We start from the raw sequence: 15,977 nt of genomic DNA, 5'->3' as shown, positions 1-15,977 counted from the left end.
AGTTGATTAATTTAAAAAAAAAAGCTCCTTCTTCATTCAATTAATAATAAAAAATAAAACTCTATTTAACAGGTAAACACAACCCAAACTGACTGAAAATAATTAACATCCTTACTGTTCAAGACAAATTTCCCATCAAAAAAGCAAAGTAATCTTGAATCCTGGAAATCTCATTGTTGGATCATTCACACGAACTGAATGTTTGTTACTCTTTCCGACAGCTCCTGAAGGCAGCACAGTGTGCACACATGCTGCAAGCTGCACGCCTCTCTGGTCCGCCCCTCTCAAATCCATCCATTGCTATTCATCCCCTCCCTCCATGTCTGTGTCTCTCAGTGAGCGGTACAGTACATGTTTTGGCTGACAGTCAGTGACGCCTTGTGGGGGACCGGCGCTACGAAAACATGGACTGTCAATCATCCTGGACCTGTTACAAACATGTAAACACACCCGTCCCAGCTCCCTTTGTATTCCTCCCTATTGTGTTTGCACTCTTCTTCAGCCCCTCTATCTGTCTGTCTCACTTCCCCTTTGTCCCTTTGCTCATCTGGTTGGCCTAGTTGTTGCGAGCTCACAGAGACCTTTATGTGTTCAGACGTTTGTGACAGTGGGAGAAAAGAGGAGCAGTCACAGCGGTTGCCCTGTGATCACACTCTGAAACTGTGGCTCTCTGTGTTATTAAACGGATGATGAGAAAGCATTTCATCTGAGCTCAGTGGGTCAGATACAGTAGCTGGGGATCAGAGTCCTATCGCTGATGAGCCAGTGGATAACGCCAGTGACAGATCCTCCTGTGATATGTGCGCTGTCGCACAAAGAAAGACACAAGTAACAGGGAGACTGTGATACGATCAGTATCAGGAGCTTCATCTAAAGGCCTTAAAAAACAGATGTAGAGTAATTACAACAGCAGCTTTAATATTTTACTTTCTCACAATCATATTGTACATAAAGATATAAAACAAACCAATTATGAACACATCATTTACAAGTTATATTCACTTTGTTCACTTATTGAACAATGAAATTAAAGTTAATTAAAGCATGTCGGTGACACACAATATGTCTTTCTTTTAAAAACTGATTTGTTCAGAGTCTGTCAGTGCTCAAGATGGCCTGCTTGTTCAGTTGTGCTGTTACTCCAGCAACGCCACGTCCTCCATTCAGTCTAATCTCTGATGTTGAGGTCACATCAAATGTCAGAGTCTGGAGTCTTCTCCTGTTGGGAGATCACACTTACTAACAATGCCAGCAATGATACGTACTGCTTTGTGTCATATACGTACATGTCATATTTTGCATTTTCAACAATTTTGTGAATAGCCAGGTTAAGTCTGAGATTAAAATCATGTTGGATAATTTAGAAAAAAAGACTGTCACTACAAAACTGTCAAATTAAAGTAAAAGTCTACATAAATTTCAAACTTCGCAGTAATCATGTGCAGAACTTTTACAGCTCTGCATGTCAAAATGAAATCTAACCAGTACTATCAAATCCAAAGCGACACATTCAACTTGTTTATTGTCATTCTGGACTCACCGTGTACGCTGGGTTTTTGAATGACACAAAAGCGTCGTCCTCGATGGGTTCAAACAGCTGGAGAAAAAGGAGAAATTAAATGCTTCAAATGTGGATACATATACACGCAAACATCCACAGAGAGAGATTTCACTGCCCTCACATCTTCTATTGACAAAACAGTCCACTTCAGATATTGAGCAGTAAACACTGTAACATTTGGACATGTGTCTCCATGGCTACCTGCGTGCTCGAAGCAGCTGGTTGTTTAGAAGTGACGTCAACATCTTCTGCGTCTGAGCCGAATAATGGGTTCACGAAAGGCTCCTGAAACAACCACAAAAGTTTAAAGAAATATTAAAGGGCGGATCCATTATTTTATTTCATTCTATTAAATTTATTGAGGTTTTTATATGATTCAGTGGCTTCCCAGTAGATTTTATCTATGTACTCAAATCTACACATTCAAATTTTGGCCAAAGTACGTTATGTTTTAGCGCCAAAATGTAATTTCCAAAGTCCTTCTGAAAACGTTTTCCCACGAGACCAGGCGTAAGTTTCTGCATGATGACATTACTGCATATAAACCGCCTAATTTTCCTATCTGTGACTGAGGCAGACCTTTGAGAATTTTGTGTTATCAATATTCTAAATTAGCTATATTCCTTAAACCCCATAACTTGCACTGAAGCTTAGCACTGTACCGCTGTTGGCGCGACATTAGTTCGGATCCCAGAGTTACACAATAACACAAACTAACAGATCAAGGCAGGGTAGACCAGCAACTCCCGTGTTCTGAGAGGTAAAATTAATGTAGACTCATTGTATTTCCACATAAAATATTTAAATAAACACTTCCAGGTCATAAATCAAATATACATCTGTCATCATTTACCCGCCTTTTTATCTTTTGACCATCCGAGAAGCATCTAAGGTTTTGTGGGGAGAGGAGAGCCTGTTATAGGGTTATTTTAACAATTAAGTTCAATAAATAAATAAAAAAAATTGTAAACAGTCATACAGTGTTTAAGTCTCAACTTTTATTAAGTTATTCCACCTTAAAGTATAAACCTTACAAGTTTAGGAGTGACATTACTCTGCCAGGCACGAGAGATCACTGTCAGAAAAGGAGAATAACTACATGTAAGTGTTTTGACTGAACAATTATACTGTATTCAATGACATATGATTAAAAAAAATATATAACTGCTGCCCAGAATACCCTGACAATCCAGAATACACAGTTCACTGCAGTCTCTTGGTAGCAGTTTTTAATTTCTCTTGAATGATGGGTCCACAAGGCGTCAATCAAACTTGTTTTGACCCATAACACCCTTCCCCTGAGACGAGGCGAGCAATCAAGCCTGTGTGTGCATGTATTAAGGTAATGAAGCAAATTCACTGCAGCAAGCGTTCAAAATACAGCGAGTCAACATTACTGTTTTTGTCAAAGGAGTCTGGTGGGTTTGAAGAAAGTGATATAACACTTTGATTCCCCGTCAGAAAGGGCTGTCTGGCGGCAGATTAAGATGTTGAAAATATGACACTGACTTTGTAGAAGTACCTCATACAACCCTAATTAAAAAAATCCAAACTAACCTTTCAAGTTAACATTATTATCAGCGCTCACTGTTCTAACCTGCATCACTGCTTTTGGCTAAGCGCTGAGTGGGTGTTTCTATTTGAACAACCATGAAGAGAACGCAGATGGATCTGCCCTCTACACTAGTTAGAGATCATCACACAACACAATAAATGAAACTCTCTGGGGTTTGGTCAGTGAGAGCTGAACAGCTGCATGTGAGTAATCTAACACCTACTCTCAGAAAATGATTAATGACAAAAAAAAAAATTATCTGTTATATAAAATCTTTTCTCTTTCTCTGCATCATCTTCCTTATTGTGGTATCATACTTTGAGTTATTAGATATGAAAAACATTTGGTTTGACACAAAGGATGAATGTGAAACTGACCTTGTTGGCAGCAGCGGGTTTGTTTGCGCTTCCTGTGGGCTCGTCCACAACTTGAACTTCTTCCGTATACAGGGGATTATTAATGTTTTCCTGAGGGAGGAAACATAGAGTCACAACACTGCATCGTTTACATAAAATGTCACAGCAGTACATCGTTTAGCTTCTGTGTTGGTAGACAGCAGAAACATCAGACCACCATGTTTAACTACATATCTTTAAACGTTAAAGTTACGGCTGAAAATGGCAACAAACATAAAGAAGTTTGCCAGTTTCACATTATCTCTGCAACTGAAATTGATTGCCAGTCGTCTACCCGGAAGTGATTGTTGTTGTTAGTGTGACGTCATGGTGATTCAGTCAACATAAGCAACATAAACATTCTCAGTAAGTCCAAGTGTATTTCCTGTCGGAATGTTTGTTAATGCAGCGGCCGAAAGGACGTAAACACGGCCCAAAGCTGTTGCCGTAGCAACAGAACAGCAATTAAAAGGTGTTAAAGTGACGTGCTGCATTGTATCACAGTGTCATGTTTATGCAGTATGTTTTTACACGTCTCGGTTATGTGTACCCAGCCTCATTTGACATGAGAGTGCACAGGAAATACTCGACAGCAGTGATGAGCGAGGTGTTTTTCCATTACAGCAAGTTTATATCAAACAGTGAAGTTAAATGGGACACTGCAGTAGGGGGAACATCCATAAGGGAAAAGTGTGTTCTCGACAATACTGGCAAATAATCTAAAATTGTTGCCATGTAGCATGTCACATATCATATGTCATATATCTGTATACAGACACCAAGCAGGACGAGTTTGAGCAGAACCAATGAACTCTACAGGCGAGCAGTGACTTCTGTTTATCGACCTTGTTTGTTCCATCAGGAGCGGAGGTGGCTGTCATAACGCTCCTGGTAGCAGGTTGTTGTCCAGCTTCATATGCTGGGTTCTCAAAACTCTTTCCGTCTGTCTCCACCATGGACACAGACATACAGGGAACCTGACATCGGACAACAAGCAGACACAACAAGTCAATGACTGCAACAGCTCTTTGCTTCTCTAAAAGACTGAATCAATGGTATTGAATGACATGTCTGACATGAAACATTTGCTTCTGTCTGAGAGATGTTCCTCATTCTTTAAAAACTTCTCTCAGTGTGCAGCTACAGTTGGTAACTTTTATGAAAAATAACTTTTGCCATATTTGCTGAAACTGTCGCTGTATCCACAGAGAATTAAATGAGACAGATAATCTGTGAATAGAGAATCATGTCCTTCTCGTCTTCCTACGGCTTCTAATGGCATTTGCCAAAGAAGAAAGTTGCCAAAGAAAGTTGGTGACCCGGCTGCCATGTTGGAAACAGTCGAGCCGAAAATTCAGCACCGCCTACCTGCCAGACCAACTTTCTCATTTTATAGCCAAACAGTAAAGTAAGATATGTTTCTGAAACATTTGAGATGAGAAATAGGCAATGCGGTAACAGAACTTTGATTTATATTTGATCAGATCTGCCTAGTTTGAAAATTTGACTGCAGTTTGCGTTAGAGACTCCTCAGCTCTGATTGGTGGTTTTGGCTCACATACCGTAAGGCCATTATCTGTCTCATTTAGTGCTATGTGAATATAACAAATAGGGTAAAAAAATATTTTTGTAAAAGGTTACCTTCTACAGCTTTAAATGTCAGAAATATTATTTATTTTATTTAGATTTCAGATTACAGAGTTAATACAGTGACAATACTGTAGAAATTGATTCTGTTGTTGCTCTGCCATCAGTTTTGTGATATTTAAAATACAAATAAATCCTAATCTTGTTAAGAATGTATTTATTTTTTCAATAAAATGCTTTTTAGCAATGAAAAAGACCCAATCAGACTATCGATAAAGAACCAGACCATTAAGTAGAATCGTAGTAGTATAGATAAAACCCTAATATTGTTTTGTGTTGCTACTGACCTGTTCACAATTCAGCCGTGTGTCACTGTTCTCTGTGTTCAGTGCATTTGTAGAAGAACCATTTCTGAAAAACCATCAAGACACAGAAATGATTCAGCTGTAACATGATACTGCTCATACCATACTAACATGTCACAGTAAAACAGAAAACCTATAAGTGAGTCTTAAACTCCACACTGTAAGCACATTAAATTCTAATTTCCACTGAAATAAAACAATCTTAGTGCTTTGATGTTGGTCTTGTTTTGTAGTCGACAGGGCTCCCACACATTAGCATTGAAATTTCAAAACTTTTCGGTGACTTTTCAAGGACCCATAATAAAATTTCCATGACCATTCACAATGTGTAACACATACATCACTCCATCTCAAAAATGCAGTACCTAACACATACATCACTCCATCTCAAAAATGCAGTACCACTATGTAATGGTAACAGCACGTTACCTCAACAGCGACAGAAAATATATTTGCTGGTATGTTACTTTATGTGGAGCGTTATCCACAGATAGAATTCTATGATTATCTTAATTCCATGACTTTTCCATGCCTGGAAAATTAGACTGTGAAATTCCATGACATTTCCCAGTTCTCAGTTCTTCCCATTCAGTTCTCCTGAATACAAATTGTAGGCTTGGACATTTGTGAAAATAAAACAGTTCAGATGTTACATTTCTGACAGCAATAACCATCTGTTCGATCTTTCCCCTTCTGGCTCCGTCTCACCTGAAGCTTGGCAGGTTGGGCATGGCCGGCATCGAGGGCATGGATGGCATACTGGGCATGCTGGGCATACTGGGCAGCTTGCTCCGTATTACCCCCAGCACCTTGGGCTTCTTCCTGGCAACATAGACCAGAGCAACCAACAGAGCCACTATCACCACTGTCACCCCGATCGCTATTCCAACTGAGACGGAAGGAAACAGACACAGCAGAGGGCAAAAGGTAGATTATTAATACTGACATCTAAGCTTCAACGTTTTAATGATATATTTTCAGCTATAAAATCAACTATACTTGAAGATGGGATTGTGGGATTGAGTCCGTTTGTCTGGCAGTATTCTCCCGTCCAGTCTGGAGGACATCTGTCAGACAAAATACAACATTAGGGCTGTGACATTTCAAAACTCTGCACTCATTTACAGTACCTGTTGACTGAGTTATGCATTTCTCTGTGCATCTTTTTCTCTTTCAGTCTCTTTTATTTGGTTATAAAAACAAACATGTCTCACTTGCAGAGAGCCTTGTTGTCGTCAAAGTAGCATGTGCCTCCATTTTGACACTGACATGGTGGGAGCATGGTGGGCGGTGGATCAATCCCTGAGGTAATTTATATGAAAAACAATCATAACATTACTGTCCCATGGCAGAAACATTATATCACTGGGACATCAAAAGTTAGATTTATGACTCTACACTTCCTCTTCCTCTGTGTCAAATGCAATTAAAAAACTACCCACACGTTCCCAGCTGAGAGAAAGGAATATGTTGTCCTTGCTTTACATTATACACTATACTTTACCTCCTAAAGAAGTTTAGCAGAAGTTCAGTCAGGAAGACTGTCTTTACACTGTCATTCATTCACAAATCTCTCTGCCTAACTGTCTGGTTTCTACTCTATCAGCTATGTGTGTCACTCTAAATTAATCCAGCCAGATTTTGTCACAATCTCCCAAAAACAATCACATCATTGCTGTCAAATTGTAAACCTGTTCTCTCTGATGATGTCAGCTGTAATTTCAGGATCGACAGATGCCTCCTCCACTCCATTCACTACCAATCAGTCCTGCTTCTCTTCCCATCATCCTCATCTTCAGCCAACTCTCTCTTCACCTCAACCCCCAGTGTCTAAACTCCATTGGGGGAATATTCCTAAACTAACTATGGTATCTCTGCCCTCTAAATATACATGTCACGATGGGGTCTAATCGCCAGAGAACTTCTCACTATTCAACTTTATTGTGCACCGTGTAATAAATTATTGTTCACTCTAAATAAAGTCTTTCCTAATTGAACTAGACATTTCATGACTCTCTTGAATCTCAGCCCTCATCAGCCTCACTGACACCTAATTTATTGTGGTGTTGCAGGCTGAGATCATTTAAAGAAAGAAGGAAATGATGTAAATTGTATCAATAATGCTGCAATACAGGCCACAGATGAATTTCTGCAACTTCAGTACATGAAGCCCCATGTTTGTGTGACACATGAGGAAAATAAACAGGTATTTTTTCTTACCGGCGTCACATCTAGTGTTACTGCCGGGGATGAAGCCAGTACCCTCAGGGCAGGCACAGGTGTAACCTCCAGGCCGGAGCAAGCACAGGTGGCTGCAGGTTCCCTTACATGGATTCTTCACTGCAGAGACATTTCATTTCAACAAGTTAAAGGGCATGACTTGCATGTAGTAGTTTTAGTAGTTTTGAGTTTGGTGTCACTGCTGCAAGCAGGACTTTGCCATTACTTCCTGTAGTGACATTTTTTCTTTCTTGCAGATTATGGCTGATAAAAAGTGTAATGTTTTCTGTGCATCAAATCACTGGACATTTATAATGTGTATATATGTCAACCGACTACTAACATAATACATCAGTATTAAATAATTATAATACAATAAAAGGGTGATAAAAAAAAAAAAGTGCATTAAACTACATACTTAAAACAGTGCAGTATGTGCCGCTGTGTTTGGATATGTGAGTGTGCAGCTTACTCGCTATGGAGTTGTATCTCTGCTGCTGGTACACAGAGACCTGGGTCAGCCACGGCCCGGCAGTGAGCAGCTTGGTCTTGACTCCGCGGCCAAACTTGTCCTGCCGGAACACCTCGCCTTTCTCCTGAGTGCTCCAATACACGTGGTCCTCGAACACGTTCACGCTGAAGGGGTTTCTCACATCTGGACACGGTGCAACAAAATGTGAATGGATGATGATATTCTCCTTTAGATAATTATGTACCAAATAATTTAATTTACAGTCGCATTTATCATCTCATCTCTTTGATGACTGTACTTCTTGTCCTCACCTATAAAAACGGCAGTTCGACGGCCGCCTCCTGAAGGCAGAACAGACTCTATGCGGCTTTCCTTGGAGTCAGACCAGTAGATTCTGTCATCGTTGGTGAAGTCAATCGACAGACCAGTGGGCCAACCCAGGCCATCGGCAACCAGGACTTTCCTTTCCTGACCATCCAGCCAGGAGCATTCAATCTTGGCTGCCATCCCGCGGTCTGCCCAGTATAACATCCTGCAGGAGTGTGGCAGAGATTAGAGTTCTGGGCTCTGAGAAATGGTGCGTTAAAGTGCCTTAATTTTTAGTTGTCCATGACAGATAAATATACCATAACGAGAATTTCCATGAGAGGAGAAAACTGTCTGGCTGCCATATGTTACCACTTTTAGTTCAGACACTTTCAACAAATGTTTTAAGTGAAACAAATTAAACCATGTGTAAAATGTATGAATTAGGAAACACAAAGTGACACAAAACTATATTGGTGAATTTTACACACTGGTTCTTAAGAGCCAGTGTGTAGAACCGTCTGTCTCACCCCAGTCGTGGGTTGACAGCCACAGCAGACGGGTGGCCCAGCTCAGTCTTGACTAGGTGCTTCCTGTAGCGTCCGTCCAACAGGGCCACCTCTAATCTCTTTACCCTGGAGTCTGCCCAGTAAAGGTTCCTACAGACACAAGAATTACAAAACTTTCATATAAATTAAATGACTTTTTATTGATAAAGTATTGATCAAGCTCAAGGCACCAGAGTACTGAAGGGATCGTATCAGGTGAGCTCAGAAATGTCAGCTCAAACACACCTGCCCACCCAGTCCACAGCGATGCCATCTGGTCTAGTGATGTATTTAATGCCAAGGTCAACGGCAAGTCCGATGTTGTTACTGCCGTCATCCACTGAGGGTATGTGTGCTCTCTTAATGGCACCTGGTACAGAGTCTTTACCGGCTACAGTGAAGTACACCATACCTGTCAAAACGCAAAGACATCGTGACACAAGCTCCTTTGGTTTAATATGTGTCATCACTGTATTCCGTGTAGACCCAGCTGTCTTTCATGCAGAGTCTGGTAATAATTTGTGTGTGACATACTGAATCCGGTGTTGTTGTGGTCCCAGTCGTAGTCCAGAGCCATAATGTGCTCCTCTTCTTCGAGGTAGTCGTGGTAAGTCTCACTCTGCAGGTTGAACCTCCGGATACGAATGTTCTCTGGTAGAAGCAGCAGGGGAGTCGCTCCTGAGGGAGACAGACGTTTACACTTTACCTGTTTCTTAATAATTTTAATTAAAAAGAGGGAGCAGGTACAGCTTAATTTATCTTATGACTCTTGTCAAATCTAAGTGAAGACAAAAAAAATCTCATCTGTATTGTTTTTGTCTGTCATCTAATCCTAGGCTCACACAGAATAGTCTGTTTTCACCTTCAGCCTCGCACATCTTGCCATCGCCCACCTTCCGGTAGCCGGGGGCACACTCACAGTCGTAGCTGCCCTTGGTGTTCCTACAGACCTGAGGACAGGTGCCGTACACCTCACACTCATTGATGTCTGCAGGAGGGAAAAGAAATTTTGAGAAAGTGTTAAAGGTTTTCATCATATGATCCACTAGATTCTTTTTTTAGCACTGTTAGTAGAATTTTCATCAAGTGTTTATCCATGTGCTGACATTTTGTGCATGAGTTATATAGGCCCCAAAAGAGTGTCTGTGTGTGTCCATGTTAATTTCGGTAACAAAAACTATGACTAAATACATTCGTCAATGACCATTTTTCCATGACTAAGACAAGGTGCCTAGACTTTCAGTAAGCTAAAGCTTTGCTTAAAAAATAGGATGGGGTTGACTAAATATGATAAAAACCAACAAGGACATTTGACACAGGACTAAGTCTAAGGATGTTTCCATATTAGGTTCATATTAGGTACTACTGATTCATACTGTGCCCAAGTACAATTCACAATTTTACAAAGTATTCACACTAGTCAAACGAACTGAACTTTAAGGTCAAGTGCTCTCCGATCCAGGCCCAGGTCCTAAGACTAGATAAAAAATTAGCTGACAAAGTTAACACTAGTGCGTGTGTGTGTGTGTACCGAGGCAGGTGAAGGTGTTGTTGGGGTCCACTCTGTATCCAGGCCTGCAGGAGCAGATGAAGCCGGTGCCGTTCAGGTTGGTGCACTCGTGGTGGCACTTCTTCTCCGCACAGTTGCGATCATGGCCAAAATCTGGAGCCAGACAACACAGAGCACTTTATCTGACACACTTAAAACAGTGAGCAGCTCTCTGATGTATGAGCTGCTGACCATAATCGAGGTCACAATGCTTCCCCGCACCTTTATGACTTCATGTATCCATAAGTAAGTACTATGCCCACAGACAGAGCAGGTCTATGTCTCATTATCAGCATTTGGCCTTAACTGAGATATTCTGTTCTGCAATTATGTTTATGTCTTTTAAAAAAAAAGCCAGTCTATGTTAGAGAAAAGAGAAAATTACCCCATAATTATCTTATCTGATCTTTTTTTTTAGATAAATAATAAGAACGCTTTCTGGTAATTACAAGATTCTTATCTCAGTATTGTGAAATCTGTACCTTACAATTACAAGATCTATTTTTATAATTATGAGACACTAAATGGATGGGCTGATCAGCCAATTTACACAATATAGAATCAGTTATCATGAGTAAACATCTAACTTGGAGAATACAATGTGCCTCCATACAAGAATTGTTTTTTTACAAAATTATGTGATCATTTTCTTGTACTTATAAAAATCTTTTCTTTTTCCCTCTGGTGAATGCACTGCTATTATCTGTGTAGATAATGTAGCTGTAATAATGTTCAAAACTGAAGCAAAACATCTTAAATCTCGCCATAAAAACTCTGACAATGCAGTTGTCTGTAGTTTTCGGACATTAAGGGGAAAACTGTATGGTCACATTTAATACCAACATGTAATAACTGACTTCAGACTGGCATAGAAAGAGGACACCTCCAGTGAGTGAATGAGTGATTTGTCGTGCTACTCACTGCAGCCTAACTCATCAGTGCGGTCCCCACAGTTGTCATTGTGGTCACACACGTATGGCAGGGCCACGCAGTGTCCGTTGGTGCACTTGAACTCTTCCAGTGTGCAGGGCGGCAGCGTGGGCTCGCGGCCTGAGAAGGACACAGTTAGAATGAGTCATCAGCACAAGTGCACAGGGAAGGTTGAGTGGGTATACAACCCATCTGTGGAAACACGTCCACCTCCGCTAGTCTGACATTGAATTCAGAGCTTTCTCTACAGTGTCGCTCTTCAGTCCCCGACTGTCTACATACCGAAAAAGACGAGGGAGACAAGTGTTTAAATTAGTGGACTACCCACACTTGTAGATGTGCACATAGACAGGCATACTCCCACACAGTCAGGCACTCAAATGTAGGCATATACTCAAACATGGCAAGATACTACATTCACTGAATCACATGTTAAATCGGAGGATTCTTCCCAGCTTCGCCTCTGTTTGTCTTCACCGTCTCCTCCCTAACAACAAATGGCTTTGGCTGAGCTCGCCGACGTCCACCTCCTCTCTGAATCTGTTTAATCTCCTCTCAAAATAATTTGCTCTGATTGATGTTTAAGCTGATTGTGTAACAATTCCATAAAACAGACTATTTCCTTATCCCTTGTATGTTTCAGGCTTTGTGTCCTGCGCAGAAACACGGATATCGTTTTGGGATTTCCCATTTCACTGGCCTCAGGGAGGAAGGTTCAGGAGGCATTAGTGATGTTCCGACTAATCCTTGAGGGTCCCAGAAACTGATGATTAGTGGTGCATTTGCTGAACCTGAACTTATTACAAATCTGTTCATGACTATGTTTAAAAAGAAGGGGGAAAATCATTTTTTTAATATTACAAAGAAACTGTTGTGTATGCAGTACCTTACCTTTAACTCTTACTCCTAACTATTTTTTGATATCACAGAAACAATCTGACCTGATATTAACATTTATTTGTTTAGCTGTCTCTCAGTATCTGTATATTTAAGGAGCAATGTTTCTATTCACAATAACCCCGATGAACTAAACAGATTGTGGTGTGTGTGTCATACAGAGTTCTTCCTTCTCATCACTGCCGTCCCCACAGTCGTCCTTCTGGTTGCACAGCAGGCCGGAGTAGATGCAGTAGCCGTTTTCACAGCGGAACCTGGACGGCATCTCACAGGTGATGTTGACTGGTGAAACACACACAAATCTGATTTTAGAGCAACCTTTGCAAGTATGAAGTACTAAAAACACACTGCTACTTTTAATCACCGTAGCTTGTAAGGTCTTTGTTGACTTAATTATGAGGCAGATTTGGAAGCAGTTGCAGAGCTCCAGATTCTTTAGTGACTTTATAGTACGGACTGAATCACAGTGTTTCCAATAATCCCCAGGTATAAAACCTAGATCTGTCTGCATCTACCTGTCTTTGTATGAGACAAATTCCTAACATAAAAATCAAATATGTTTTCAATCCTTAGATTAAACTCATTAGTTTACATCAGGATTAGAGTTGTGATGTGCTTTACAAAATAAATGATTATGTCGACCACACAGGGAGAAATACAAGCAACTACTAACAAGACAAAAACAGAAAGTTTCTCACAGCATAAAGTGAGCTGTTCGTCAGAGCGATCCCCACAGTCATCGATGCCATCACACACCCAGCCCTGGCTCACACACAGACGGTTTGCACACTGGAACTGGTTGTGAGGGCACCAGCGGCCTCCTGGGTAACGAGTAGCTGTTGGGATAAGGGGAAACAGTTAAATAGTTAATAACTGATGTCAACTGTTGGCAGATCTTTACTTTAAGAAGATCTGTTGATTATTTCTTGATAATTATCATTTCTATGATTTTTTTTTAGCTCAGCCACTCTTTACTCTTGCACATAATACAGAGACTATTATGCCATGAATTACACACATATGATATTGGTAAATATAAAACATAATTTTGAGTATTTAGTTTTGTGTGAAACCATGCCGTCTTAATGCTGTTAACTTACGACAGCTGGTCTCATCTGACAGGTCCTGACAATCAGGTCGGCCATCACACTGCAGATCATCTGGGATGCAGTGACCGGAGTCACACTGGAAGAAACCTGGACGACACGTCTGCAATTCTGGAAGAGAGCCAGGATGGTATCGTTTGTTGTTTATGACAGTGAATGCTTCAAGGAAGTGAGTTTGTGTGCAGCGGCTGCTCACCACAGTCCCGTTCATCCGAGTTGTCCCCGCAGTCGTTGTCATGGTCACACACCCAGGTCCCAGGGATGCACTGTGCATCGTCACATCGAAACTCACTCTCAGAGCAAGGCCTTGGCTCTAAAGACCACAATTACCACAATACAGAGACAAACATATCTTTAGTATGATATCAGAATGAGGTCTTTCTTTGCCTACATACCCTACACAGGCTCAAACTATACAAACAGGTTTTACGATGATTTCAATTTATTTGTTTCAGTATTCAATGTAAGTCTGAGTGAATTGAACTGAAAAATATGGAGTGTGACACTCACGGCAGTCCCTTTCATCTGAGCCGTCACCGCAGTCGTTGGTGCCATCACACCGCCAGCGGATAGGGACACAGCGGTGGTTGTCACATCGGAAATCTCCCAGAGGATCACAGGTCACTGACTCTATTGGAAGTCAGAAATGGGCAGATGAAAAGATGATTCAATATGTGGTCAATGAGAAAAACAAAAGAGTTCAGTGATCCATGGTTAAAGAGTAACTAAACCCTAGAGGTTTGGCTGAAATGACTCCACCCTGGAAGTCCAAAAATGCCTCTAGAATTCAAATATCTTGGACTAAAATGTCAAGATTTGGATCTGAATCCATCAACAACACGACTCAATACCCATATATGTTGGTATTTAGCTTAAAAAATGCTCATACAACAAACATACATACGAGTTGCTGTGCCTGGTGCAAAGCATCATGTTTAGATCCAACATAATCTACATAATGTTCTTGTCTCCATCATGCTCCTGTTTTCTCTTGAACTTGTTCTGGTGTAGGCCACTATCACATGTTGACTGAACTGTTTTCTGTCTGTTCAAGACATGTCAATAAGACTGTGTTATGGTTGCAGAACCCCTCTCCTCCTCCCTACACTCATATTTTAAGTTATTTGCCAAAAAAGAGACAAAACGTACAATAAAAAAAGCTAAAGATGAATTTGACTGATAGCTTTTTTTTTCTATCAATATCGCAATAATATTGTTATTGTGACTTCTTTTTGCCCCAATTATTGTATCATGAAAATCTGATATTGTGCCAGCTTTAAAGCCAACTAATAAGATAATGACATTTGCTCACACGATCAGTAGATTTTCTCTGACGTCATCAGTGTCATAATTCTCGTCATAACGTCACACAATACAGATGCTGAATTCGCAAAATAGTGTCTTGTTGACAAATAAAATAAAAGATTATAAAGGCAACAAATACAAGGAGAACATCTGGGGAGGTGCAGCAGCTGAGCTTGCTTGTGATGGTGATGACTAGCTGAAAAAAATATATGTCGTTGTTAAGTTAACGTAGGCTAGAACCTACATTTCCAAGTGCGTAGCTGACGTAATGCTGTGGACATTAAACGTGTTAGAAATTACATGTAGTGGTTGTGAAATGTAAACAACAAACCCGTCCATATAGGATACAACAGGGATACCGTTACGTCAATTATTTCTCTTATTATTTTACTTGTTATAACAGTAATGGAAGCATATGAGCTCACTCTCTTTCCTCTAGAAATCCACCTCAGAGCCCCGGTAGTATAAACTGACCGTGATAAACTGTATTAATGGCCATGTATTACAAATACATAAACATGATAAACACATTTGGACTGTGTTCAGTCCAGTCATGCATGATGAAAGCCAGTGAAATGAAGCTTAGCATTTACACTGGTTACAATAACATGGCGCCACCCACAGGACTTTTCTGTACAGTACTGCACACTTGAAATAATGAGCCCGTCTCGTGTGTAGAGTTGGGTAAAAACAGTAACAGTAAACAGTTAACAGTAAAAACAACTATGAACTGATGATTGTGTGACGGTGAAAACATTTCATTTTCAGTGGGACACACGGGATGCAAATACTTGTGTCGGCCTTGGTGTAAAAAAACATTTAACGTGTGAAAAGTATTCTGTTGCTAAACTGGGTCTTCCTCAACATGTGCAGTCCGTGTTACAACCCTGGCTTCGATACACAAAAACTCACCGCAGTCTTTCTCGTCGGTTTTATCGTAGCAGTCCTCGGTGCCATCACAGCGGACCCACTTTGGAACACACTGGTAGTTTGTCTTGCAGGAGAATTCAGTGACGTTATTACACTTATTGTCTGGACCATCTGGACAGAGAAAGAGAAAGAGACATAAGAAAGAAGAGAAAGAGAATAATGAGTGAGAGTGAGACACAAAAAAATGATGTTACGAGGTGACAAGAATAATGAAATGATGAGGAAGACAAAAATGAGACGGTAAGTGAGGA

The 15,977-nt window shown here is 40.6% G+C and overlaps 1 protein-coding gene across 1 annotated transcript in view; it reads right to left on the bottom strand.

Moving 5' to 3' along the window:
* Nucleotides 1-1,525: 1,525 nt before the first annotated feature.
* lrp2b (low density lipoprotein receptor-related protein 2b) overlaps nt 1,526-15,977 on the bottom strand; it is a 50,364-nt gene continuing 35,912 nt past the window's right edge. The window contains exons 59-79 of the mRNA XM_050060803.1: nt 15,709-15,837; nt 14,002-14,121; nt 13,688-13,804; nt 13,486-13,602; nt 13,084-13,221; nt 12,545-12,667; nt 11,480-11,608; nt 10,541-10,672; nt 9,872-9,997; nt 9,544-9,687; nt 9,256-9,421; nt 8,992-9,120; nt 8,467-8,687; nt 8,156-8,338; nt 7,684-7,803; nt 6,172-6,352; nt 5,446-5,509; nt 4,357-4,488; nt 3,494-3,583; nt 1,745-1,846; nt 1,526-1,597 (exon numbers count right to left, since the gene is read on the bottom strand). Of these exons, the coding sequence (XP_049916760.1) occupies nt 1,526-1,597; nt 1,745-1,846; nt 3,494-3,583; nt 4,357-4,488; nt 5,446-5,509; nt 6,172-6,352; nt 7,684-7,803; nt 8,156-8,338; nt 8,467-8,687; nt 8,992-9,120; nt 9,256-9,421; nt 9,544-9,687; nt 9,872-9,997; nt 10,541-10,672; nt 11,480-11,608; nt 12,545-12,667; nt 13,084-13,221; nt 13,486-13,602; nt 13,688-13,804; nt 14,002-14,121; nt 15,709-15,837 (2,735 nt within the window). The remainder of the gene's footprint in view (nt 1,598-1,744; nt 1,847-3,493; nt 3,584-4,356; nt 4,489-5,445; nt 5,510-6,171; nt 6,353-7,683; nt 7,804-8,155; nt 8,339-8,466; nt 8,688-8,991; nt 9,121-9,255; nt 9,422-9,543; nt 9,688-9,871; nt 9,998-10,540; nt 10,673-11,479; nt 11,609-12,544; nt 12,668-13,083; nt 13,222-13,485; nt 13,603-13,687; nt 13,805-14,001; nt 14,122-15,708; nt 15,838-15,977) is intronic.

Source organism: Epinephelus moara, chromosome 13 (assembly GCF_006386435.1).
Source record: "Epinephelus moara isolate mb chromosome 13, YSFRI_EMoa_1.0, whole genome shotgun sequence".
In the NCBI taxonomy this organism is placed as follows: Eukaryota; Metazoa; Chordata; class Actinopteri; order Perciformes; family Serranidae; genus Epinephelus; species Epinephelus moara.
Note: the sequence above shows the minus strand (reverse complement) of the source record. Positions and strands in the feature narration are given on the sequence as shown.